We start from the raw sequence: 24,837 nt of genomic DNA on the forward strand, positions 1-24,837 counted from the left end.
TTTTTGAGAAAACTATATCGTGGCTTAAGACTGCTGAAGGGTCTTGCACGAGAACTACAAAGCGAAGAAAGACAAAATTAGAAAGGATTTTAAAACCAGAACATGGCCACCTTCTCTGAAATTTTGCTGCAGTCTCGAGTCACTTGCAGGGGAACTCCTGGAAACTTCGAAAAGGCCCTCCATCTCAGAACAAGGAATTTTAGGCTCGTCAGGAATTTATTTGGGTCGATATCAAACAGCCAAAATAGCAATGCCCCGAGGCCAAAAACCGTCAGCTTGCAGAGCAAAAGGCAACAGGAAGGCAGCCACCCTATTTGAGTTTGCACATGTAGCAAAGAAACTGTGATATTCAAGAAAGACGCCTCGCTAAGAAGAACTTCTAGTCATCTTCTTCACCCTTTTTTAACCTCATGTAAGACAGCTTCGTCGTCAATACATTGACTTTCTTTTCAGCTTCCATGTCCCCATTTTCTCTAACCAAAAAGAATTCGCATCACATAGCACAAAATTAACAAGGAATTTGTAACTTTTGACATCTTACTTTTAATATGTACATATAATAAACGTGTGACATGTTGCTTTTAATATGCACATATAAGAGTTGATACATTGCATCTTAATCTGGTAATAGATTTGACCTTTAAAAATTATTTTTTTATTTTAAAGTAATATACTTTTTGTATTTTTTATATTATTTTAATATATTGATGTTAAAAATAATTTTTTTAAAAAAATATTATTTTAATATATTTTTAAACTAAAAAATTCTTTAAAAAACAATTATAATAATAATCTCAAATATATTTATATAAGTTAAGGATCTATATATTTTTACGGTAAAAACACGGTTGAAACAAGAAAAAAACATAATAAATAATGCCTTCTAGCTTGAAACGCAAGGTATTATCTTCTTTGATCTCGAAAATAATCATGCCTGTTATTTTTTAAAATTATAATTCATAGTTAACTAGGAAACTCATATCCTCAGTCAACAAATCACAAAAAATGCGTAAACATGCGAATAAAATTATTGGTAGGGCACTCGTATCCTCACCAACCACTAGTTGAATTCTATACTCTTTGGATCTTGATGTTACAAATTGGTTTGGAGACCAACCAAAAGTGATTTTTTATGTATTCCGATTAAACATTACTTAATATACTAAAAGATACGAGTTTTTTTTCCCTAAATGTTTCATTATAATTTATATAAACAGCAAGGCATCTCCAGGTATATATATCTTAATTCTTCTTCTTCTTCTGCTTTTCTTTATGGACTCTCATCTCCAGATTTTCTAGGAACAATCAAGTCCACCTCCGCTCCAGGCAAAAAAAGAAGAAGAAAAGCCTCTCCTCTAAAAATATGCCAAGATTTTCCAGTCCCAAAACATAAAAAAAAAAAAATTGTTGTTCATCTATTTACTTTATTAAATTTCAAGATCATTAACATACTCTTTCTCAGATAAAAAATAAAAATAAAAATAAACATAAGCTTCTCAACTGTTGAAACACGGTAATTATACTAGTGTCTTGTTATTTTTAACGGGTGGTTAATGGATTTGATGGGGATTTAACAAATGGCCAACGACCCATCAACTCATTTCTACGAGTAATTCTACCCTAACTAGCAAACAATTAGGCGATTCTAGAAGGTGAGGTTTCTTTAATGTTTTTTCGGTGGTGGCAGGATGATAAGTCTTCCCCGTTCTCTCTCTCTTGCGGGCTTTCCTTTCTCAAAAGTAGCTTTGAAAAAAAGATCCCTTTCTTTCCTTCAAATGTCTTTTCGATTGAATTTCAATCCCCATTTTTCGAGATAAAAAATCATTTTAAAATTATAATAAAAATATATTTAATTTATATTCACATTTTTATCTTTATTATATTTGTTTTCTCGGCCCTCAAACAATAATCAAATGTTGTCATAAATGAAAATCGATAAAATAAGTTCTTTTGCGGGGATTATCTCCCTTGATTATCAAGAGATTGGTGATTTGTCAGCATCGGTTTGCTCTTCGCTAAAGTAGAGAATTCTCCCATGCTTGGTTATATTTTACATTAATGCAAACCTGTTTGTTTTTTTATTTTAAATATATTTTTTAAAAATTTAAATTTTTTATTTTAAATTAATATTTTTTTAGTTATTTTATATTATTTTAATATGTTGATGTTAAAAATAATGTTTTTAAAATAAAAAATACTATTTTAATATATTTATAAATTAAAATACTTTTAAAAAAAACTACAATCATTTCCTAAAAATATTAAGATGTGCAGATTCAAGTTGAGTTCTCCATGGAAACTTGTCTGCTTTCTCTAATTTTCTTTTCAATTTTCTCACGCAACAAACGGTCAAATTTCAGCTGGGTTGAAGATCAACCTCTAGGATTCTAATATTTATTTTCCATTTAATTATGATTAGCTAATGAGTGGCAAAATGGCAATGAAGATGATCTCGATGCGACAGGGATAGCTTTTTTATTGTTATTATTAAGAAGAATAATATTTTCAGGATAACTTGCTTAATCGGAACTAAATTTCTTTTTCAAACATTTATCAAAAAGATTTAATTAATTATGTCTAGTAATAATTTTCAAAATTTGAATTGCAAATGCTTTTCAATACTATTGCTTAAACTAAGATTGCACGGTAATCGAGATTCTTTTTCGAATATTTTAAGAATCCATCTTTTTAATCAGTTTAATATATACAAGTGGATGGTAAAAAGAATCATGAATATTATACAGTACGTTCCAGCACGATCTGCCCTGTTAAAGCAGGAGAATATGATAATTAACATGGGAGGATTCAACATGTATGGGTCTCCTGAGTGGCCACCTCGCGAAAGAGAAGCTTCACATGAACATGCATGTTCTTAAACCATACCAGCAGACAATATAGAAATATTATTGCAGCATAAGCACTTTGAACAGAAAAAGGAAGGTTGTAGAAGAAAAGAAAGCCCGTGAGACTTTATGCATCGTGCGAGATGATGTTGCCGAGTTGAGCTCAGCTGCCTATGACTTGAAATCGTCATCTCCGTGACGACTTACGTGTAGATAATTGCTATAGTGGTGTCCAAGATAATTCTGCATTAATAATGGAAGTGAATCTTTGCCTAGAACCACATGAAAATTGAAGGAATATTAAGATTTTATCATTCTCCAGGCAAAACCAATGAAATGTCGTTGTCTTAATTACGTTTTATCTTCTAATGATCTAGAAATTGCTTTTAATTTTTATACTTTTCTGGTTTCTTGCAAGAGAAATGAACAACAAATCAGTTAAGATTCTCACAAAGTTTCCTTCGATGTGATTAATTTCTGCCCAATCAAGAAACATAGGCAGCGTTCATGTTCAATAGATATATATTTGCTAATCCTAGTACATCCGAGCTAGACCAAGTTAATTTTTAACAATAAATAAATAAAATCAAGCTCTTTTCTTATTTATCAAGATCGGAGTTTCTGAAAAAATATATACATATACATTAGCAAGTTTTCTCTTTCTATTTGAAAAGCTGCTTGAATACTATGAATACTCAAGTTATGTCTTGGTTATCCTTAAAAAAAAAAAAAAAAAAACCCTAGATATATATCGTCGGTGATTTTTTCACAGGCGACAACCCTTTCAAGTCTTTTCTTTTTCATGTTTATTTTTTAATAAATTGAGATATGATTTTGGATATGATTTCTCAAGTCTTTTCTTTTCTATTATTCGATGTGATTTTGGATATGATTTTATTGTCGGTAATTCTTCCATCCCTTCTTTATTGAGTTTTATCTCTCAATCGCTTGTCATGTGATATCTTATCTCCTTCGAATGAAAAATTTGATATTACATCTTCTGATTGAAAGTGATTGACACTATCTAGCAATCATGGTGGGATGAAAGCTTTCATCAGGTGAAGTCTATAGCATGGCCAGTTCTCCATTGATTAATTAATGATGGCTTGAGATTTCTATGCGTGCATGAGCTGCAACTTGATAAGAAAATCAAGAGAATCCGATTTTATATTCAAAGACAGAATTAATGGTGGCATGAAAGATTACTTTTTTTTTTAAATTATAAGTTTTAATTTTCATAGATACCGGTCTTTTGATAATAGCTATGTGCTCTGCGCTATTTTATGTTTAATAATTAATAATATAGTTCTATTTCATGATTAATAATATAGTTCCATTTCATGATTAAAATAAAAAAGGGTTTCAGCAAGATCAAGTTTATCGATAATTATTTAGGAGAATTGCGTGTGTAGTCTCTAAAACTGTATTCGCTGCCTGCAAATGGGGGTTGATCGACTGCTTCAAGCTTAAGTATTCTCTCTAATTACCTAAATGAGGCCGCTGCTGGCTCTTTTCTGGGTCATGCAATTAACAGTACTGCATTATGCATTACTAGAGTAGCTAAGCAATTTAAATCAATGCTTAAAGAGACGAGGCAAACCTTGAATTGTGGCTGCAGCATCAGCTAGCTTCAAAAGAGACCTAAAGCATTAGAACCTAAGAGGTTGCGCTATCTTTATTAGAGATAACAGCAGCCACACACCGGGGTCAGTCAAAATTCCAACTTTAAATATTGGCCCTTGTATGCATGTAAACTTTCACGAATCCTCACCAACCAAGCATGCACGTCAATGTCAACCTAAAAGCCTAAAAGCACTCCACAAAGTTGTGTTGTATATACTATGGTATCTCGGGTCCCAATTTCCTCACTGATTGGCACGATATAAATCAATCGTTCACCTATGCAGATGCAACACAACAATCACTGATCACTCTTAAGAAGAAGTGGGATTTGTTTGTGAGGGTTAATTAAGCTTGGTTTTTGCTAGCTGTGATGGAAGAGAAAAAGGAAATGAAATTCCTGAGACCTGATAGTTTGAGTGTTGGGGCAGAAATTCCTGCAATTTCTGCACCTCCATTTCAGCTCCACTGTCCTTCAATGACGAGATCACCGTTTCTAGACATAGCTCCCAAAACTCCCAAAACACCCAAAAGTCCCTTAGCTTCGCTTCTGATGAGTACTCCTATAGCCAGCCCCATGAAGAAGGCAATTGCAAGTATGCAATCTTACTTAGAAGAAGTTGGCCACTTCACTAAGCTTGATCCCCAGGATGCATGGCTTCCCATAACCGAGTCTAGAAATGGTAACGCATACTACTCGGCATTTCACACATTGAGCTCAGGAATTGGAGTTCAAGCCCTTCTTCTTCCACTTGCTTTCACCACTCTTAGCTGGTAATTGAGCATAATTAATCTCAACCCCTTCCAGTAAATCTTTCTTCACTTTTTATCAGCAAGAAAAACATTATGATTCAGCGTGCAATTAGGCCTTTTCAAATGCAAATTTTTAGTTTGTTTTCTCTTTTTCAATTTGTCTGCAGGACTTGGGGAATTCTATGTCTATCTCTAGTGTTCATGTGGCAACTATACACTCTATGGCTACTGATTCAGCTACATGAATCCGAGTCCGGAATGCGTTATAGCCGATATCTCCGACTATCAATGGCTGCCTTTGGTGAGCGCCATGCCTTTATCTTCTTCATGCCAGTTATTAGCCGATTAAATCTCACATATGGCTTAATTACAAATTTTAACCTTATTAACTAGTGCCTAATCTATTCAGCTTGATTAAATTTTCTGATCATAAAGAACTTCTATATTAGATAGAAGCATAGAACATTGGAAACGTGTGGATCTTCAGAAGATTAAAATATATGGTATATATTTTCAGGTGAAAAGCTGGGGAAGCTTCTTGCTCTCCTCCCAGTCATGTATCTATCAGGTGGAACCTGTGTGACCTTGATTATGATAGGTGGTGGAACTATGAAAATATTTTTCCAAATTGTCTGTGGAGATACATGCAGCATGAGGCCATTAACAACAATAGAGTGGTACCTCCTGTTCGTTTGTTTGGCAATTATTCTAGCTCAGCTCCCCAACTTAAATTCTGTAGCTGGAGTTTCCCTGATTGGAGCAATCACAGCCATTAGCTACTGTACACTGATATGGGTAGTGTCCATTATTCAAGGTAGGCCTGAGGGTGTATCCTATGACCCTCCGGAGACAAAATGCGACATGGCTAGAATCTGTGACATTCTAAATGCACTTGGGATAATCGCCTTCGCTTTCAGAGGTCACAATCTTGTGCTCGAAATACAGGTAAGATGAGAAATCTCACATCGATTCATTTTTGCCTTTTCTTTTCATCTTGCACTAGATCTGATCATATGATTTGTTTGCTGATCACGAATGTTTTAGGGGACCATGCCTTCCAGTGCAAAGCAACCATCCCGTAAGCCAATGTGGAGAGGAGTAAAGTTGGCATATGTGATCATAGCGATGTGTTTGTTTCCTCTTGCAATAGGAGGCTATTGGGCCTATGGTAACTTGGTAAGCACAAGTATTTAGGTCTAATTATGGTTGAAACTAAGGCCTCAACAACATCAGGACTGAATTTTCGCCTATTGTCTCAACTAATACCAAGTTGTATTCTACTTCTGATGGTCAGATGCCAAACGGAGGGATGCTCAATGCTCTACACAAATATCACGGACACAGCACCTCTAAGTTGCTACTAGGATTAACAAGCCTATTCGTTGTGCTTAACTGCCTCAGCTCATTTCAGATATATGCAATGCCAGTGTTCGACAATCTGGAGCTCAGATTCACCAGCAAAATGAAGAAACCATGTCCCTGGTGGTTGCGCATAGTGTTCAGGATCTTCTTCGGATGCTTGGCATTTTTTATATCAGTGGCACTTCCTTTCTTGATGAGTTTGGCAGGATTGATTGGAGGGGTTGCACTCCCAGTTACCTTAGCATATCCATGTTTCATGTGGATATTGATTAAAAAACCCGCAAAATACAGTGCAATCTGGTGCCTGAATTGGATACTGGGAGTCTTGGGGATGGTGCTTAGCATCCTAGTTATAGCTGGAGCAATATGGACTATTGTGACCATGGGTATCGAAATTCACTTCTTCAAGCCCCAGTAAGCGAGTTATTAGCAATCATTCGATACTGCATCTCGAGTAGATCTAAAACCAAACCGTTGATCGGATTCCAGATGGATGAAATACCTTCTGGAGTGGCAAGGACAGCCACTGCTTGAAGAATCTACCCACGCACCAACTTAATTTGTAGTTTCTAAATATTTACCCTTGAATCTTGATATTGACCTGTATCATATCATATTGCTGATAAATATATAACCATATTTTCAACAGAAAGTCCTTCGGCTCGAAATTCCAGAAGCATTAACTCTGCAAAGGCTTGTGCACAGATTGTGCATCTTCGGCTCCAAATTCCAAAAGAATTAAACTCTGCAAAGGCTTGTGCACAGATTGTGCATGGAGAGAGTAAATGTTAAAGAAAAAAGTCCCAGAAAATCTCAGCACCTACTCATTCCTTTACATTAGTGATGTGTACCAACAAAAATAAAAATCGTGTCCAAGACATATTACAAGCATTTGTCTCGTAAATCAGGCCTGGCTAGAGTCTGTTAAGGCCGCGATCCATGCTACAAGCATGTAGCAAGAAACAATACCTTTAAAACCAGCATCCACCCAACCCACATTCGATGACTGTCACGGCAGTGGATGAAAACATCTCAATCTTCCATCCCGAGTGATGAGAAATCTCCCATTCAATCAGCACGTATTTTAATGATCACCTCAATCATATTCCTTGATCAACTTGCTTTAGTATGCAACTACAGATTGAAATAAACCAAGGAAAAAGGGGCCCGATGCAAAAGTCAGAAATTATATCAATCTACTCAACAAAGTTGTGTTGGTAGAGGAAAAGGTCCACTACTTGTAAAGTTTACATAGATAAAGGAAGAAGCATCCTTCGCTTCTTTTTCCTAGCCAATCGAACTTGCTTTATAACTTTCATGCATAAAAGCAATAGCATAGTGATGCATGCTAAGATAAACGCAACTCGCATACGCCTAAAATATAAAGAAACTGCAGAGAAAACCAAGAATGCTATGATAACGAGTTCCCATACTACAAACACCACTACGTCCACCCTGCAAGAACACACAGGACAAAGAGAGGAAACAATGTCAGGATCGATGTCATCTTAGATGAGTTATGTATTGGCATTCTCAAAAAAAAAGATAATCAAGCAGGAGAAACATTCACTCGTCAAAAGAAAAATTTTTATACAACACATTTCCATGAAATGACACCAGTAACATAAATCTCTGCTGGGCAGGAAAATAAATCAACTCTCTCTACTACTGCATACAACAGTAAAATAACTGGATCACATTTACGAGACAAATGTTCCAAAAAATTATCAGTTGAATTATTATCTCTGACTTGCACAAGTCAGAAGGAACCGAGTTAATCTAGTATCTAGACAAGTTTCTTTGAGTCAATCAGGAATCAGACTGCTTTCTCCTTTTCCAAATCTCCAGCAGGAAACTGTTTAAATCGAACACACATGGCAAAACTGTATCCTATGTTAATGCTCACCATAGACTACCTTTTCAATCCCCCAAGTCCCCTTCAACACTGAATCCTATCAAATTGAGTATCAATGATCAGCTACAGAGCTGCATTCTACTATCTTCCAAGCACAACACCTAAAAATAACTTCAGATCCCAGCATGTCATCCCAGATCTCACGCATGAAACTGCTGGCAAATGTCAAAAGTAGCCTAGCAACAAACAACATATTTCATAAGAAAATGAACCATATTCTGTATTTTCTCACTTATTCAAACCTTTATAAATTATTCCTCTGCTCACTAGATATTCTAATTCAAACTTTATTTTTCTTGTCCTTTGTGGACATCCATGTTCTTAGTGGATTAACATCAGAGTGTTGTCTACAAGAAAATAGCAAGGATATCATCTCGAAAGCATTTTATGTTCTCACCTTTTTGCATCTCTGCTTTGCATATGGGAAGCAGTGCAATTGGAAAGGATATCGTAGATGATTGTAACTTTTATGACCTTAAGACCTTATCCTCTTGAATGGGAACCATCCAGGGAAATTAATCACTACCGAGCCTAATAAAGTCGAATGACATGAAACACCACCAAAAATATTTTTTATCACAACAGATGCGTTCCGCACCCATTCAGAGTATGAGTTTTTTACCATAAGAGAGGATCTACTCATAAAATGCTACTCCAACCGAAAGGATCAATCAGATTTCACACATCTAAACAAGCTCTTAACATGTGGTAATCGGCTTGCTTGTGATTGAAACCATCCAGTAACCAGTAAAAGGTGTTTCTTGTTTCAGCAAGTGATACAGCACCAGTGCTTGAAAAACACCTTGTCCATAAACTTTAAATACCTTCTATCAAAATGTTATCATCAATTCCTCGAGAGTTCCAAGTGTTCAATCTTATGCACATTTTGCTTGAACCTACCACAACTACATTCACATCTCTGAGCTCAACCCACTTCACACAAAAAAGAGCCGATCATTTCCAAACCCCATCTTTCAGGAACCCATTTCGATATTGAAATCTAAACAACAAGTTTCCTTGTTTTTTAATCATCTCAAATTTTCTCATGCACACACAAGCAAGCATGCCCATCTAGTAATAAAATCCCTTAACATTCAAATTGAACTAAAAAGAGAAAAAATCCAACCTAATTCCACATTCAAGAATACCATAAAAAGCATGAAACGAGGAAATTCATTTCCTTAACCTACTAAACCAAATTAAGAACCCAAAATACCGAGCCAGTTAACCAACCAATCTTCTAAAGCTTCAATTTTCAGCTTCTATGTTCAAAATCCCTCGCACAAAATCCACATTCCATAAAAAAGAATCCAAACCCAAAACATAATTTCTCTGCAATCATATCATTTTAAAAACGGAGATCTGACAGTCGAACCAATCAAAGGAGCAGTCAAGAAATGTAAAACCTGAAGGAAATAAAGAAAAATATCTACAAAAAAAAAAAGAGAATCTGAAAAATTAAAAAAGGGAGCGGGTAAAGGTGCGTTACCTAGGAGAAGTGAAATTGGAAGTGGAAGAGAAGAAGGAGACAGAGGCCCAATCATGCTTGGATCGAATCTGATACTCTCTTAATTGGTCCGCCAAATTCGATCGCGTTATCATCTCTCTCTTCGCCTCTGTCTTCCGCTGTTTTAATTCCTCCTTTCTTGAGCTCCAGGAGGAGACAGCAATGGTGATTTTTACAGATCGAACGATGAACAGAAAGAGTTTCGGTCTGGCTTGGGTTCGTTGGCCTGGACCCTCGCCTCGCTCCTCGCTGTAAAACTTATCTCTTGTTTGGGCTCAAATGTTTTTAAATAGGCTTCAACCCGATGGGCTTGACCGGAGTGGCTTTAACTAAATTTGTCACTTTGTTTTGTTTTTTCTTTTCTTCCAGACATGGTTATCAAACCGATCTGATTAATGGGTAAATTCGATGATTCGTCAAACCCATGACAGAATTAGGTTTTTTTTGAAGTTGTTTTAAATATTAACATGATCAAGTATGAGTGATTCCACAGGTACTTTGATTTGAGTCAACAAATGCAATTAATTAACAACTACATTATTGTGTATAAAGCTCAAATATATCAGGTTTTCACTATGCATTATCTTATAATATCATTATCATTGAAATAGTTAATTTTTATATAAAAAAATTAATTTGATCACAAATTTATATACACGCGCGCGCGCATATATATAATTCCTTTTAAGTCAAAGTTTGCACCAATTGATTTTTTTTTTTTCTAGAATGGTTGATATAATAGCGATTTTAAAATTCATACTAAGAGTTTACTTTATTCTTCTATATATTTTTCAGGTTATAAGTGATTGGTTTTTTTAATTTTTAAATATTTAATTTTGATATAAATTTTATTTTCTCTAGTTTTTATTCTTTTTTTAAAGGAGAAAAAAAGAAATTTGATGAATCTTAGCTTAGAAAACAAATCAGTATTAATACATGTCTTAACCTCTGAAATAATTAAAGTTGATATCAATGAGTTATATTTAAAAAGTAGAGTTTTATAGTAATTATTTTATGCCTCAATTTTGCCTAAAAAATATAATTAAATCAAGAAAGTAAAAGATTATTCAATTTTATTTTGTGATTAAAGCTCTTTTTTGGGTTTATTATGTTACTAAATTGGTTTCTACATATTCTATAGCTGGTTTTTTTAGTTTTTTTACTTTAATTGTGTTGAAAAATGAGTTTGGAAGGTTAAAAATTTATAGTTTCAATTTTTTCAACCGTTACGATGATGATAAAAAATTAAACTAAAAGATAAGGCATCATCAACCTTAATAAACAACACCTCATCTTTACATTTTCAAAAAAAAAAAAAAATAGTTTACAGGCATCCATTCCTTTATATATATAAAACATGTTCAGGTGCGTGGGTTTAGGCTTAAAGGTCTATATCTGGGTTGTTTTTTTTAAGTTTTAATACTTTAGATCATAAACCAACATTGTTGGGCTATTTTTGGCTTTTTTAAATACAAGAAGAAAAATTAAATTGGTTATTTTCATGATGCAGATCATAAATTTGACAAGTTACACAACAATATCCAGTTTGTTATTGTTATTATTATTATTGTTATTTTTTTTTATTTAATGCACTTTTGATACCTTAATTTAAAAAAATAATTTCACCATTTATCATCAATGATTTATTTTCTTGATTAACTTAAAGTAAAAAACATGTATATATTATTTCACCTCTTATTATCAGTATTTTTCTTTTGCTATCTCAATCCTACTTATATGTCATGTTTTTTTAAAAAAACAAATCATCGTAAAATATTATATTCACTTTAATGTCATGTAAATCCATTAATTAGAAAAATAATATATGGAATAAAAATTTATTGAATTCGATGAAAATCATAACTTGCATTAAAATTTTGGTTTGTTAGCTTAAATTCACTTGATTTTTTTTTTGTTTTACCAATTTTATCTTTTAATATTAAATTAATTTAAGGTTTAAGTTCTCGGTTTTTTTTCAAGATTATACCTACAACTTTCATATGTCAACTTGAAATGATCTTGATTGATTTAGTATATTTTATTTTCAATGTTAAATAAAAATATCATCTAATATGCATTAGCTTTTAAATTTATGAATACAATATTTTTATTTATTTAAAAAACACATTGCCATTTACTATTCTTTTTCAAATAGAGTGGGCCAATGGGCTAGTCTACGTGTGACCGAGTTTCATTTCATAAGAGTAGTTTGACTTGGGTTTTTTTTCATTCTCCTTGCCCAATAAAGTATATTTAACTACAAAAAATCATTTTAGCTTTGAATTGATTCTGCTTTTTAAGATGTTTCTTGGGTTTTTGGTCGTCATGGATATGTTTATTAAGATATTTACAATGTTTTTATAGGTTGTTTGAGTTGAGAATGGATTTTAAATTGAAAAAAACCAAACCCCTAATATTCCAACAAATTATAAAAAGCAAATGATGCATTGTCTGTTAATTTTTTTTTAAAAAAAATTACACCCCTTTAAAAAAGTAGAAAATTAAAATGAGATAAGCTGAGTTGCGCTAGTTAGGCTAAAAAACCTACACATTCAAACTATTTTTTTTTAATGTAAATTCCACGACGGCTAGGCTTTTTTTGTTTTTCTATTTTCTATTTGGTTTTTGGAAAACGGCAAATCTTTGAACTTAGTTAAGTTCATTATTTACATGGTGGTTTGATGGGTTGATTAGCGACATTTAAGGTTTTTTTTTTTTGTTTAATGTTTTTTTCCTCTTATTTTTTTAAATGTAACTTTACTGTTTGTTATCGATGATCTATCTTTATATACATAACTTGAACCTAAAAGAATGAAATCTCATATTTTATTGTTGGTGATATATCTTTACTATCTCAACTTCACATGTCTTTCATGGTTTTTTTTTTACTTTGTGATAAATTATATTGTTTTACACAAAAAGAATTTCTTAAGCTTTATTGTTGTGTAATTAAATAAAAATTATGTTTGAAATAAAAAATTTATCAAATCTAATGGCATGCATAACTTTCATTATTCATTTTTTTGGTGGAATTAAGTTTATTCTATTTTTTAATCAAATATTATTTTTTATAAATTTTATGTTTCAACATTAAATTAATTTATAATTATGCTTTTTTTTTTTAAGACCGTGCTCGACACTTTTATAGATTTTACTAAGTTGATTTAAGTGAATCAAATATTTTTTCATCTCATTATTAAATCAAAATATCATCCAATTCATAATTAAAATCATTTTTTTTTAAAGACTAGTTTCAAATGCTTAGATATTGTTTTTTCTGAAAAGAATTTTTGCCATGACTGACAATGAGCTAGTTTAATGAGCTAGTTTTATGGATAGAACAATTAAAATAATTTTGAATTAAATTATAAGAATTGATTTGATTTGATTTATTATATATTATTTAATTTAAATAATAAAAACTTTTAAAAATAGTTATTATACATTTATTTTTTTAATATTTTATCTTAATCTACACAAATCCAATGATCAAATCTACTAACTTTAATAATATGTATGTTTTTGTATTCTAAATAAGTAGGGTTATTGTTACTGTTTTAAGTTTAAAAATAAGATAGATAATGAAAATAAAAAATATATAGTTAAAAAATATAAAAATAAAATAAATATATATCTTAAAAAGTTCTAATATAAATTTTTATATTCTTAAAATAAAAATGCATGAAATTCTTCACATCCCTATTATATCTCGAGCAACCAAACAATACCTCAAAAACAAAACAAAGGGCTCAAAAACAACATTCTTTGGGCCTGTTCTCTCAAGCAGCCCAGCCTATTAAAAAATCGATTTGAACTTCCAGGCACGGCATATAAACGAGCAATGCGGTAATATTAATTTACGCCTTGTGCTAAATGGAAACAACCGCTGAACCTCCTCAGGACCCCTCCGACAATGCAAACGATGTCGTTTCCGAGGACTCGTCACCAGAAACCGACCTCAACGATCACCAAAACTCGCCGGAAACCAACCTCCCACCTTCATCTGAAACTCAGTCTCCACTTCCCAATACAATACTCGACGCTCCAGTTTCAGACTCTCAAGACGACTCTTCTGACCCCATACAGCCACCCCAAAACCCTAACTCCACATTCCCTGCTCCACCTCCCAAAAAACGACGCCGTCGAAAACGCTTCTTCACCGAAATCAACGGCAATCCCCCCTTCCGCCGCCACAGAATTGGCGGCGGTCTCTCAAAAGAAGTCGATGTCGAAGCATTAATAGCGATCTCCGTCGGGTTTCCTGTCGATTCGTTAACTGAAGAAGAAATTGAAGCTAACGTGGTGTCTACCATTGGCGGCACGGAGCAAGCTAATTATATTGTCGTGAGAAACCATATTCTTAGTCGCTGGAGATCCAGTGTCTCTGTTTGGTTAACGCGTGATCATGCGCTCGAGTCGATTCGGGCCGAGCACAAAGCCTTAGTTGATTCTGCTTATAATTTTCTGCTACAACATGGCTACATTAACTTTGGCGTGGCGCTGTCTATTAAAGAAGCGCAGTTGAAATTAAATGAGGGAGTGGAGAGAGCCAATGTGGTTGTTGTGGGTGCAGGACTCGCGGGGTTGGTTGCGGCGAGGCAGTTAATGGCTATGGGTTTTAAGGTTGTTGTTTTGGAAGGGAGGGCTCGGCCGGGTGGGCGTGTGAAGACTATGATTTTGAAGGGGGAAGGAGTTGTGGCTGCGGCGGATGTTGGTGGGAGTGTTCTCACTGGAATAAATGGAAATCCACTTGGAGTTCTAGCGAGGCAAATGGGGTTGCCATTGCATAAGGTGAGAGATATTTGCCCTTTGTATTTGCCGGACGGGAAGGCTGTTGATTCCGAGATTGATTCTAGGGTAGAGGCATCTTTTAATAAGTTATTAGATAGAGTTTGTAAGCTTAGACAGGCTATGATCGAGGAAGTTAAATCTGTAGATGTTAATTTAGGGACCGCTCTTGAAGCATTTAGGCATGTTTATAAGGTGGCTGAGGATCCACAAGAGCTAATGTTATTAAATTGGCATCTTGCGAATTTGGAATATGCGAATGCTTCATTAATGTCTAATTTGTCTATGGCATATTGGGATCAGGACGATCCTTATGAAATGGGGGGTGATCATTGTTTTATTCCAGGAGGTAATGATACTTTTGTTAGAGAGCTTGCGAAGGACCTTCCGATTTTCTATGAGAAGACGGTGGAGAGTATAAGATATGGGGTTGATGGGGTTATTGTTTATGCGGGTGGACAGGGGTTCCGTGGGGATATGGTGCTTTGCACCGTCCCTTTGGGTGTGCTTAAGAAAGGATCAATTGAATTCGTCCCTGAGCTTCCACAAAGAAAGAAAGATGCAATTCAAAGACTAGGATATGGGTTACTAAATAAGGTGGCGTTATTGTTTCCCTATAATTTTTGGGGTGGAGAAATTGATACATTTGGTCATTTGACAGAAGATCCAAGCATGAGAGGCGAGTTTTTTCTGTTTTATAGCTACTCATCTGTTTCTGGGGGTGCTCTTTTAATTGCTCTTGTTGCTGGGGATGCCGCGGTTAAGTTTGAGACAATGTCTCCAGTGGAGTCTGTGAAAAGGGTCCTTGGCATATTGCGAGGTATTTTCCATCCAAAAGGGATTGTTGTTCCAGATCCAGTTCAATCGGTTTGCACTCGCTGGGGAAAAGATTGCTTCACGTATGGATCTTATTCATATGTTGCCGTGGGATCTTCAGGAGACGATTATGATATTCTTGCTGAGAGCGTGGGGGATGGAAGGGTTTTCTTTGCAGGAGAGGCGACAAACAAACAGTATCCAGCAACAATGCATGGAGCTTTTCTTAGTGGGATGAGAGAGGCTGCTAATATATTGAGAGTGGCCAAGAGAAGGTCTTTATCTGTGATTGACAAAGTAAATAATAGCCTTGAGGAAATTGACGATCTTAATGAATTATGTGACACCCCTAATCTGAAATTCGGGAGCTTCTCTATTTTGTTTGATCCCAGGTCAAATGACTGGGAATCTCTTTCATTGTTGAGGGTCAAATTCCAAGGAGGAGAATCAGATTCTTGTCTTCTATGTCTTTATGGTTTGATTTCTAGGAAGCAGGCTGTTGAACTTAGTGAGCTACAAGACGATGGAAAGAGGATGGAAATGCTGTATAATAACTTTCAGATAAGGTTAGTTGGAAGGAAAGGTTTGCCTAATGCTGGGGAATCTCTTCTCACATACATCAAAGAGGCTAGAACCAAACTAAATGTAGGGAATTGAGATTGAAAATTCTCCCATGTGCTATGCCCCTTAGGTCAGTTGCTAACTCATTATTTCAACTGGTGTTGATTGAGTTCAGTTATGTGGATGATTGCTCGGGTGCTTACCTGATTTTAGGACTAGATTAGTGGATTTGGATTCAGCATGCAATCAGATTATTTGTTGCTCTTGATTTATTATGAAATCCCTCGATGAAATGAACACTGTTGTGTTAATACCTGATCTAATCCAATTGTCCTCGCATGGTTTTATATCTATGAATGGCAAAATCTTATTTTGTGTTTTACACCCTGGTCTAATTTCTGCCCATCTTCCGAAGTTATTGAACTTGCCTGGATATGGAAAATCTGATAGTCAACTTTGGTTGTATATGTAGTCAGCTTTTGTTGTATATCACCTGCCTTCACAAACTCAGCAACTTTGTCATTTGAAGATTTGTTCCAACTCGAGTTAGCCATTCTTTCATGCTTGTGAAGAGTGTATTTATCCCTATATTGCAGTTTCCTTTTTTCCACAGCTTTCTTATCAGTTGGCCATTCATTGATGCCTATGTTGTTTCTATCTTGAGCTGGTGAACTCTCATTGATTGCACCAACACGTACATATACACTAGTTGGAATATTGATTTAGCAGCCACATGTGAAGCTGCAGATCATTGCTATTTGCTAGTCAATTTCGCTTTTTCCCTGGAATTTACAGCTACACTCATCATCAGCACTGTCATACCTCTGCATCAAAATTCCTATGCCCATTTCAAATTTATTAATCAATATTTTCCCATCGTAGGATTTTATGTGGTCGGGTTTTCCACTTGGCAATTTGAGCCAGGGTTTCTTTTCTACGTGTCCATGCTTGATTGTTGCCTGGGATATCGGGGCCTGCTGGGTGTGCTCCTTCTACCTTCTCGCTAGGCTTTTGAAGCTTCTTTGGGCTAGCGTGAAATTTTTAAATGACGGTATGTAGCTCGCTGGCTCCTCCTCCGACCATCTCGTGGCCCGTTTAGATTGTTCGGATGGAATTGGAGCCTTCTTTCCCAACCAGGCCAGGCCTCTTTATATTTATATATATATATAATTTCTCTTGGAACTTTCAAACCCATTACATAAAATGCATGTTTTTATAATCCTGCACAACCTAATAAAAAATTATCACAACAAATAACTATGAATTTTAAACACAAAACATTAAAAGTTAAACATAGAATGACCTATATATATATATATGAATAGCCGGGTCATAATCTTAAAATGAAATAGTTTATTTATTCAGTAATAGATATATATATTTTTGTGGTCATTTTCTTATCATTATTCTTTTAATTAATTCTAGTCCAAATATATCAAATAATAATTACAGCACATAATAAATATCATATCTATAAATAAAATGGATTACATTAAATATATCACATAACTTAAATGCAGGGCCTAAAATACAAGCCATCCTCAACACCAACGGATTCCATTTTCGCAACGTCGAATTACGGTTGGAGAAGCAGGAAGGGTTGGAAGCCGTCGCTTGCGCTCACACAGTGCGCTGTGCCAACGACAAGAAAAGTGGATTAGTGTGTAAATCATAAATCAATATCTTGAAAATATAATTATCTGCCGCCCTAAACGACGAGTTGGACGCCTAATTAACACATCTTACGACATCAAAGTACATTGATCACCTTATCTCTTACAAAACAATGCCACGGACCTACCAGTCGCTAATCTCGAGGCTCTCCCTCTCTTTTTCATTGACGACACTGTCATAAGTTCCCACCTAATTTATTGCCTTTTTTCAGGCAGACCTTGAAAAAAATCCTCAGTTTATAAAACTAATCCCGGTTAAGTTCTTAAATTATTTTTTTATTGACTTCTTGTCATATTAATGAGTTTTCATTCAAATATTTTCTTTAATCTAAGTTGATATAATGGGTAAGTAATGCTCTCAAAATCATGTTATTTTTCTATATCCCGTTAAAAAATTTTATGAGCTTGCTAAGATCTTCGAGTATAGTGAAATGTATTATGTAAATATTTAGCGTTTTTTCTCTAATTTGGTCTATAACATGATTTTTATATGATTCAAACCCGAGATTATAAGAAATTCAATAATTCAGCTACGAGAAAAAAAATATATATATATATGAGTTTCATGTGATTGCTGTCAGCTAAAAGTAATAAAAAATATAACTGATTTAATGTGTAATGTTTAAGATCATAAATACAAGATAATGTAAACAATTTATTAAATATCCTTTCTTATGTCACTTTTTCGTTGAGATTTAGAGCTTGCTTATTTATATGGCGGTCTCCACTGTACATGACACAAATAAACACAAAATACATGGCTATACACAGCATTAATAGACACAAATAAATCCTTAATATAATTAATTGTCTTCAAATAATCTATCACTATGATTATTTTATCCTAACAAAACATCCATTTAAATGGTTATCAATTTAAAACATGTTCTATGTCATCTAAACAAAGTTGAATTCAAAAAAATACTTTTTTTTATGAATTTTTTAATCTTGACTTCAACTAGATTATTGACATGCACTTTATCACGGGTTGGATCTATTTTTTCTTAACATAAAAAAGCCTTTATATTAAATTTTTTTAGTAAAAATAAAAATAAAGAATATAGTGGTTGACTTGATTTAACCTGATTAATTTGACATGTTTAGGGACAATCTAGACTGAATGGCGAAAATATAATTTGGCTTAGAAAAATATCAAAACAATATTATTTTTTAAAAATATTAAAACAACAATATATTGTATTGACATGGATCCACCTAGATCACGAGATTATGATAATTTTATATAAAGCAAGCCAAAATAGATTTAAAGCTCAATTCCCAATTAGATCAACGTTGATGAAATTAAAAAATAGATCTGAGTCAACGGAGGCTAGTTTGCAAAATACACAAACTCGGGTTAAAATATCAAGATTACCTCATGGAAAGTAAATCAGAATGAAGTATAAATCATCATTCTCGGTCAATCTAATATTGAACAATGCAATTGAAAACAAAATCAATTAATAAAAGAACATAAAATGATTAGATTTAAAGCTTAATTCCCAATTAGATCAACGTTGATGAAATTAAAAAATAAATCCGAGTCAACGGAGGCTAGTTTGCAAAATACACAACTCGGGTTAACATATCAAGATTATCTCATGGAAAGTAAATCAAAATGAATTATAAATCACCATTCCCGGTCAATTTAATATTGAACAATGCAATTGAAAACAAAATCAGTTAATAAAAGAACATAAAATGATTAGAATCAACTCGGTTAACATAACAAACTTGTGATTTGATTTACAAAACCGAGATAATACTATAAAAACAAATGAAAATAAATTATGAAGTTTAATTTCTAACCAACACACCAGTAAAAAATAAAATTAGAAAGAAAATCAATATATACATATAAAAGACACAACAAAACAACTCGAGTCAGTCAAAGTTAATTTGAAAAAATCATGACCTGAGTCATAAAATCCGTATAACATTATAAAAAGTACGCTAAAACAAATCATGAAATTTAGTTCATAATCAATTTAATTTTAAAAGATAAAATAAAAAAAATCAATTAAAAAGAAATTGGGTAATCCAGATTAACCCATTAAACTTACAACATGAATCATAAAACTGAAATAATCATATAGAAAATAAATAATAATAAATTATAAAATTTATTTTTTAATAAATGAAATGTTGAAGCATTAAAAGAAAAAAAAGCTTTTTTAAAAAAAACTACTATAATGAACTGTGTTATAATTAATTATCCTTTGCTAAAAATAAGTTTGGTAGCCAATTCAAATACCAGATAATTTGAAATTAGAAAAAAAAAAAAAAAAAAAAAAACGAAGCAAACCTAACCTAAAGGAGTTTTTCCCGTCCAATAACTCAGACCGACATCCACCGCCCTTCCATATTCATCTAGTCGAGGCCGACACGTCTGGCTCCAGGTCTCACTCGAGGATAAATTCTTCACATTTTTCTTCCACGTGGCACAAAATATCTGACTACGTCGTCTTTCTCAATTTCCACTTTCCTTCTCTCCTTTCATTTCCTCTAGACTCACTCTACACCTTCCTCGCGTATCCAACACGCTTCTACCGCATTCACAAAAATATCTACCGACTCAACATCTAGCGCTGGCCAAATTGTTCGGAGTGTGATTGTAATCTGATGCAGGGAGGCGTGATATTTTTTTTAAAGGTTTTTTAATGAAAAAAAATATTTTTTGAACTTTTAATATTTTATTACAGCATCTTAAAATAATTGAAAACATTCAAAAACATCAAATTAATATAATTTAAAATTAAAAATTATTTGAAAAATAGATTGAACCATCTTGTTTACATCCATCCATTCTAAATCAAAATGGATATAGATACTATCAAACCCAAATAACATTGTGGGTCATTCATTACTGATCTAATTAGCTTCAATGAATTTGCTTTTATTTTTTGCCCAACACGGTGTGTTTAATTTTATCCAAAACCATGTCGTTTTGAATTGACTTGCTAACTCAAAATTTAAGCCAGGAAGAATTTCATTTCAAACCGAAGTACCGAAGTGTGCCATCCAGTCAAACCTAAATGATCTGTGGGTCGATCCATAAACCAGCGGCTTCAACTACAAGGAATTTGTTTCAATTCTTTATCTAAAACAATATTATTTTAGTATTTTTTTAATTTTGATAAGAAAATAACTTGTTTTTAGCTTCACCCGGTAAACTCCCAACTCGGGTTCGGAGTCGTATCAGACCCGCGCTGGTTGGGTAACTATGCTAGCCTCTGATTGGCGAACACCTGGCAGAATATCAAAGCGCGTATAATTTTCTATTTGCTGCTGATATTTATTTTCGTTAAATGCACACGTCGGCTACAGAAGTGAAACTTGATTGGTCAAGCTCCTTTGGCTTTATTATTTCTTTAATCGCATCAGCTCTGCGTTGTATCACTGCTATAAAAGCCCAGCACTCCTGCGAAGCTAAAACATCAGTTACAAACGCAAATCACTTGACGCAAAAGCTTACTCATTTAACTCTGCCTTTAGTTGTTATATTTTCTTGCTTAAGTTCGGATTGTGAACTTGATCACTATGGCTGGGGTAAATAAGAGCCACGAGTATGAGACCAGGACCAAAGCTGGTGAAGAGAGTGGTGCTGCTGAGACCAAGGATCGTGGGTTGTTTGGTTTCATGGGGAAGAAAAAAGAAGAGGTGCCTGCCACTGAGTATGAAGAGAAAATTCATCGATCAGACAACAGTTATGTAAGTTTCTGATTAACTCGATTGATATATATTAATCTCATTGTTTATTTTAGTTGTTTTCTCTGTTGCTGGGTTTTTCTTGAAACTGACAGTTCTTTTCTCTTGTTGAAATATATTGCAGCCTGGTGATAGGGAGAAGAAACATGAAGATACTACTGTTACTTCTAACACAGAGACACCCCTTGAACCAGAGAAGAAGAAGAGTTACTTTGAGCAAGCCAAGGACATGATACCAGCATATAAGAAAACTGAAGATGTCCCTCCTTCTCCAGCTGAAGCCGCAGTTCATCCGGCAGAGACACCCCTTGAACCAGAGGTGAAGAAGAGTTACTTGGAGCAAGCCAAGGGCATGATACCAGCGTACAAGAAAACTGAAGATGCCCCTCCTTCACCGGCTGAAGCCGCAGTTCATCCGGCAGAGACACCCTTTGAACCAGAGGTGAAGAAGAGTTACTTGGAGCAAGCCAAGGGCATGATACCAGCGTACAAGAAAACTGAAGATGCCCCTCCTTCACCGGCTGAAGCCGCAGTTCATCCGGCAGAGACACCCCTTGAACCAGAGGTGAAGAAGAGTTACTTTGAGCAAGCCAAGGAGAGAATACCAACATTTAAGAAAACTGAAGATGCCCCTCCTTCTCCGGCTGAAGCCGCAGTTCAGCACACAGACACACCCCTTGAACCAGAGGAGAAGAAGGGTTTCTTTGACCAAGCCAAGGAGAGAACACCAGGATTTAAGAAAACTGAAGAGGTCTCTCCCCGTCCAGCTAAAGCCACAGTTCATCACACAGAGACACCCCTTGAACCAGAGGAGAAGAAGGGTTACTTTGACCAAGCCAAGGAGAGAACACCAGGATTTAAGAAAACTGAAGAGGTCACTCCCCGTCCAGCTAAAGCCACAGTTCATCACACAGAGACACCCCTTGAACCAGAGGAGAAGAAGGGTTTCTTTGACCAAGCCACGGAGAGAACACCAGGATTTAAGAAAACTGAAGAGGTCACTCCCCGTCCAGCTAAAGCCACAGTTCATCACACAGAGACACCCCTTGAACCAGAGGAGAAGAAGGGTTTCTTTGACCAAGCCAAGGAGAGAATACCAGGATTTAAGAAAACTGAAGAGGTCTCTCCCCGTCCAGCTAAATCTGCTTACAATGAAGGTGCATTTTCTCAGACAGAGACACCCTTTGAACCAGAGGAGAAGAAGGGTTTCCTTGACAAAGTCAAGGAGAAAGTGCCAGCACATAAAACTGAAGAGGTCTCTCCTCCTCTAGCTGAATCTGCTTATACTAAAACTGCATTTTCTCACACAGAGACACCCTTTGAACCAGAGGAAAAGAAAGGTTTGCTTGACAAAGTCAAGGAGAAAGCGCCAGCACAGAAGAAAACTGAAGAGGTCCCTCACCCTCCAGCTGCCGCATTTTCTCACACAAACACGCCATTTGAACCGGAAGAGAAGAGGGGTTTTCTCAAGGAGAAAGTGCCAACACATAAGAAAACCGAAGAATTCCCTTTTCCAGCTAAACCTGCTTATACTGAAGCTGCAGTTTCAAACACAAATACACCCTTTGAACCAGAAGAGAAGAGGGGTTTACTTAACAAAATCAAGGAGAAAATGCCGGGACATAAAAAAACTGAAGAGGTCCCTCCATCTGAATTTGATTCTACTGAAAATGTAGTTTCCCATAAAGGAGAACCTAAGGAGAAAAAGGGGCTAATGGAGAAGATCAAGGAGAAGCTTCCTGGGCACCACCCCTAAATATGAGGAAGTCAAGGAGAAAGAAAAGCATATTGCTTCCTATAGAATGATCATGGTGTTGCTTAAATGTGTGGTTTGTTTGGTTATATTCATTGTGGTTTAATATTTTTTTTCATGACAAGAAAAAAAAAAAACATTGTCTGTATTTCATAATGAGTGCCATATTTGCTTTGTACTTAAGTTTGTTTATGGTTTTAAACTTTCATGTTTTCAGGATCATTTCCTTTGTTTTGTTAATCTTTTTTGTTAGTAAACTATATATATCAATGAAAAATTATTTATTTTGTTTTCACTTCCTTCGACAATATTGTCTTTACTTCTTTTTCTTTAGTTTAATTCCAGCCTCTAGAAAATTTGATTGTTAGCGGGGTAGTCTCGGAGAAATGCTGCCTGGTGGGAAAGTAGCTCCTAAGGATATGGGCAAATATTCCATGATAGCTCTCGAGATCAAGATTTATGTTTCGTTTGCACCGCACAAATAAACGGGCACTCGATCATGCCACAAAAGAGTAATGCGACTACTTTGCGATGATGGGGTGTACACAAGTGTTGGCTTTGACTAAAAGACAGAAGAAAGAGCGATGCAGTTGTAGCTAGAAATCCTAGAACTTCCTGGAGGCCATAGACAGATGAAGAAAGGAAAAACAGCCAGTGACATTTCTCTGATCAGCTGTTACCTCCATGAACGTGGCTTCAAGGGCCCTACAGTGGATCTACGGGTCGGAAAAAAATAGCTGCTGCTTGAGGTGGAGAAATTGTGATTTTGAAGTGAGAAATGATTTGTTTATTTTAGACACGGCCTTGTGATCTACGGGCCCTTAAATATTGATGGCAAGTCATGCGACAACAAGGATTGACGATCGTGGGGCAATAATCGAAAATGGTGAATAGTCTTGAGGGAAAAGGTCCAGCAACGAAAGATTTCATGTTGCTCCAAGCATGGAGTTATAGGCCGAAGCAGCAATTAAAAAGCCCAATAAAGCATTTTGGAGGTCTCAATTTTAAGTTAGTTTTTTTATTCATAAAATAATTTAGACTGTAATTCTTTTGGGATTTCTAAATCACTTTTTTCAAATGCATTTTTAATTTTTTTTTTTATGAGATCTGAGAATTTGTAGAGATGGAAGATATTTTAGAGAAAAACAATTAAATTCTTACGAAAAACGAACAAGTTGATAGAAGGATGGGTTCAAAAATTTGAAAAATACAGGGATTAGATGTTGAGCTAAATTGTTTGACCAATTATTTTACTGGATCAAATAATAATCTTTGGCAATAATAAAGAGTGCCATTTGTTTAAAAGTTCATAATTGACATGCCTCAACCTGTAGAAAAGTTATAGGACTAGGGTATCACGTCATGGATTGGTTGGATGACCTTGAATGATGTAAAAATGGTGTTGTTTTAAAAAAAATAAAATAATATCATTTTATTTTATCTAAAAAAAAAAATCAACTTGCTCTTGATAAGTCATTCAATGCCAAATTAATTTACGAGGTTAATTAGGTTTGACTAAGTTAACTTCTATATAATTT

General features: G+C 34.7%; 4 protein-coding genes across 5 annotated transcripts; 3 read left to right on the forward strand and 1 right to left on the reverse strand.

Moving 5' to 3' along the window:
• Window positions 1–4,705: 4,705 nt before the first annotated feature.
• On the forward strand, window positions 4,706–7,537 carry LOC105132880 (lysine histidine transporter-like 8). 2 transcript variants are annotated; one of them, XR_843656.1, is made up of 6 exons: window positions 4,706–5,237; window positions 5,384–5,517; window positions 5,734–6,161; window positions 6,261–6,392; window positions 6,511–7,061; window positions 7,119–7,537. XR_843656.1 is itself a non-coding variant. In XM_011036609.1 (5 exons), exons 1-5 carry the CDS (start codon window positions 4,837–4,839, stop codon window positions 6,994–6,996), a joined length of 1,581 nt encoding a protein of 526 aa, XP_011034911.1. In that variant the 5' UTR covers window positions 4,706–4,836; the 3' UTR covers window positions 6,997–7,537. The 2 variants fall into 2 exon arrangements, 1 of the variants encoding a protein (XP_011034911.1); XM_011036609.1 differs by having other exon boundaries at window positions 6,511–7,537.
• Window positions 7,390–10,261, reverse strand: LOC105132879 (uncharacterized). The gene is made up of 2 exons (XM_011036608.1): window positions 9,983–10,261; window positions 7,390–8,033 (listed from the first exon to the last, which is right to left on the reverse strand). Exons 1-2 carry the CDS (start codon window positions 10,093–10,095, stop codon window positions 7,826–7,828), a joined length of 321 nt encoding a protein of 106 aa, XP_011034910.1. The 5' UTR covers window positions 10,096–10,261; the 3' UTR covers window positions 7,390–7,825.
• Window positions 10,262–13,835: 3,574 nt separating this feature from the next.
• Window positions 13,836–16,547, forward strand: LDL1 (LSD1-like 1). Its single transcript, XM_011036611.1, has one exon. The coding sequence runs from the start codon at window positions 13,874–13,876 to the stop codon at window positions 16,259–16,261; it is 2,388 nt and encodes a 795-aa protein (XP_011034913.1). The 5' UTR covers window positions 13,836–13,873; the 3' UTR covers window positions 16,262–16,547.
• Window positions 16,548–21,256: 4,709 nt separating this feature from the next.
• Window positions 21,257–23,447, forward strand: LOC105132882 (neurofilament heavy polypeptide-like). The gene is made up of 3 exons (XM_011036612.1): window positions 21,257–21,549; window positions 21,671–21,988; window positions 22,112–23,447. The coding sequence occupies exons 1-3, from the start codon at window positions 21,379–21,381 to the stop codon at window positions 23,300–23,302; spliced, it is 1,680 nt and encodes a 559-aa protein (XP_011034914.1). The 5' UTR covers window positions 21,257–21,378; the 3' UTR covers window positions 23,303–23,447.
• The last annotated feature ends 1,390 nt before the right edge of the window (window positions 23,448–24,837 follow it).

The sequence above is a fragment of the Populus euphratica genome, unplaced genomic scaffold, assembly GCF_000495115.2.
Source record: "Populus euphratica unplaced genomic scaffold, PopEup_1.0 scaffold68.1, whole genome shotgun sequence".
In the NCBI taxonomy this organism is placed as follows: Eukaryota; Viridiplantae; Streptophyta; class Magnoliopsida; order Malpighiales; family Salicaceae; genus Populus; species Populus euphratica.

Bases quoted from the DNA above. Each gene is read 5' to 3' on its own strand.
- LOC105132879 (XM_011036608.1), bottom strand. From the start codon at position 10,095: ATGATAACGCGATCGAATTTGGCGGACCAATTAAGAGAGTATCAGATT. The intron at 8,034-9,982 runs GTAACGCACCTT...GTGTTCTTGCAG, and splicing joins TCCAATTTCACTTCTCCTAG to GGTGGACGTAGTGGTGTTTG.
- LDL1 (XM_011036611.1), top strand. From the start codon at position 13,874: ATGGAAACAACCGCTGAACCTCCTCAGGACCCCTCCGACAATGCAAAC.
- LOC105132880 (XM_011036609.1), top strand. From the start codon at position 4,837: ATGGAAGAGAAAAAGGAAATGAAATTCCTGAGACCTGATAGTTTGAGT. The intron at 5,518-5,733 runs GTGAGCGCCATG...ATATATTTTCAG, and splicing joins ACTATCAATGGCTGCCTTTG to GTGAAAAGCTGGGGAAGCTT. The intron at 6,393-6,510 runs GTAAGCACAAGT...TCTGATGGTCAG, and splicing joins ATTGGGCCTATGGTAACTTG to ATGCCAAACGGAGGGATGCT.
- LOC105132882 (XM_011036612.1), top strand. From the start codon at position 21,379: ATGGCTGGGGTAAATAAGAGCCACGAGTATGAGACCAGGACCAAAGCT. The intron at 21,550-21,670 runs GTAAGTTTCTGA...AATATATTGCAG, and splicing joins ATCGATCAGACAACAGTTAT to CCTGGTGATAGGGAGAAGAA. The intron at 21,989-22,111 runs GTGAAGAAGAGT...CTTGAACCAGAG, and splicing joins AGACACCCTTTGAACCAGAG to GTGAAGAAGAGTTACTTTGA.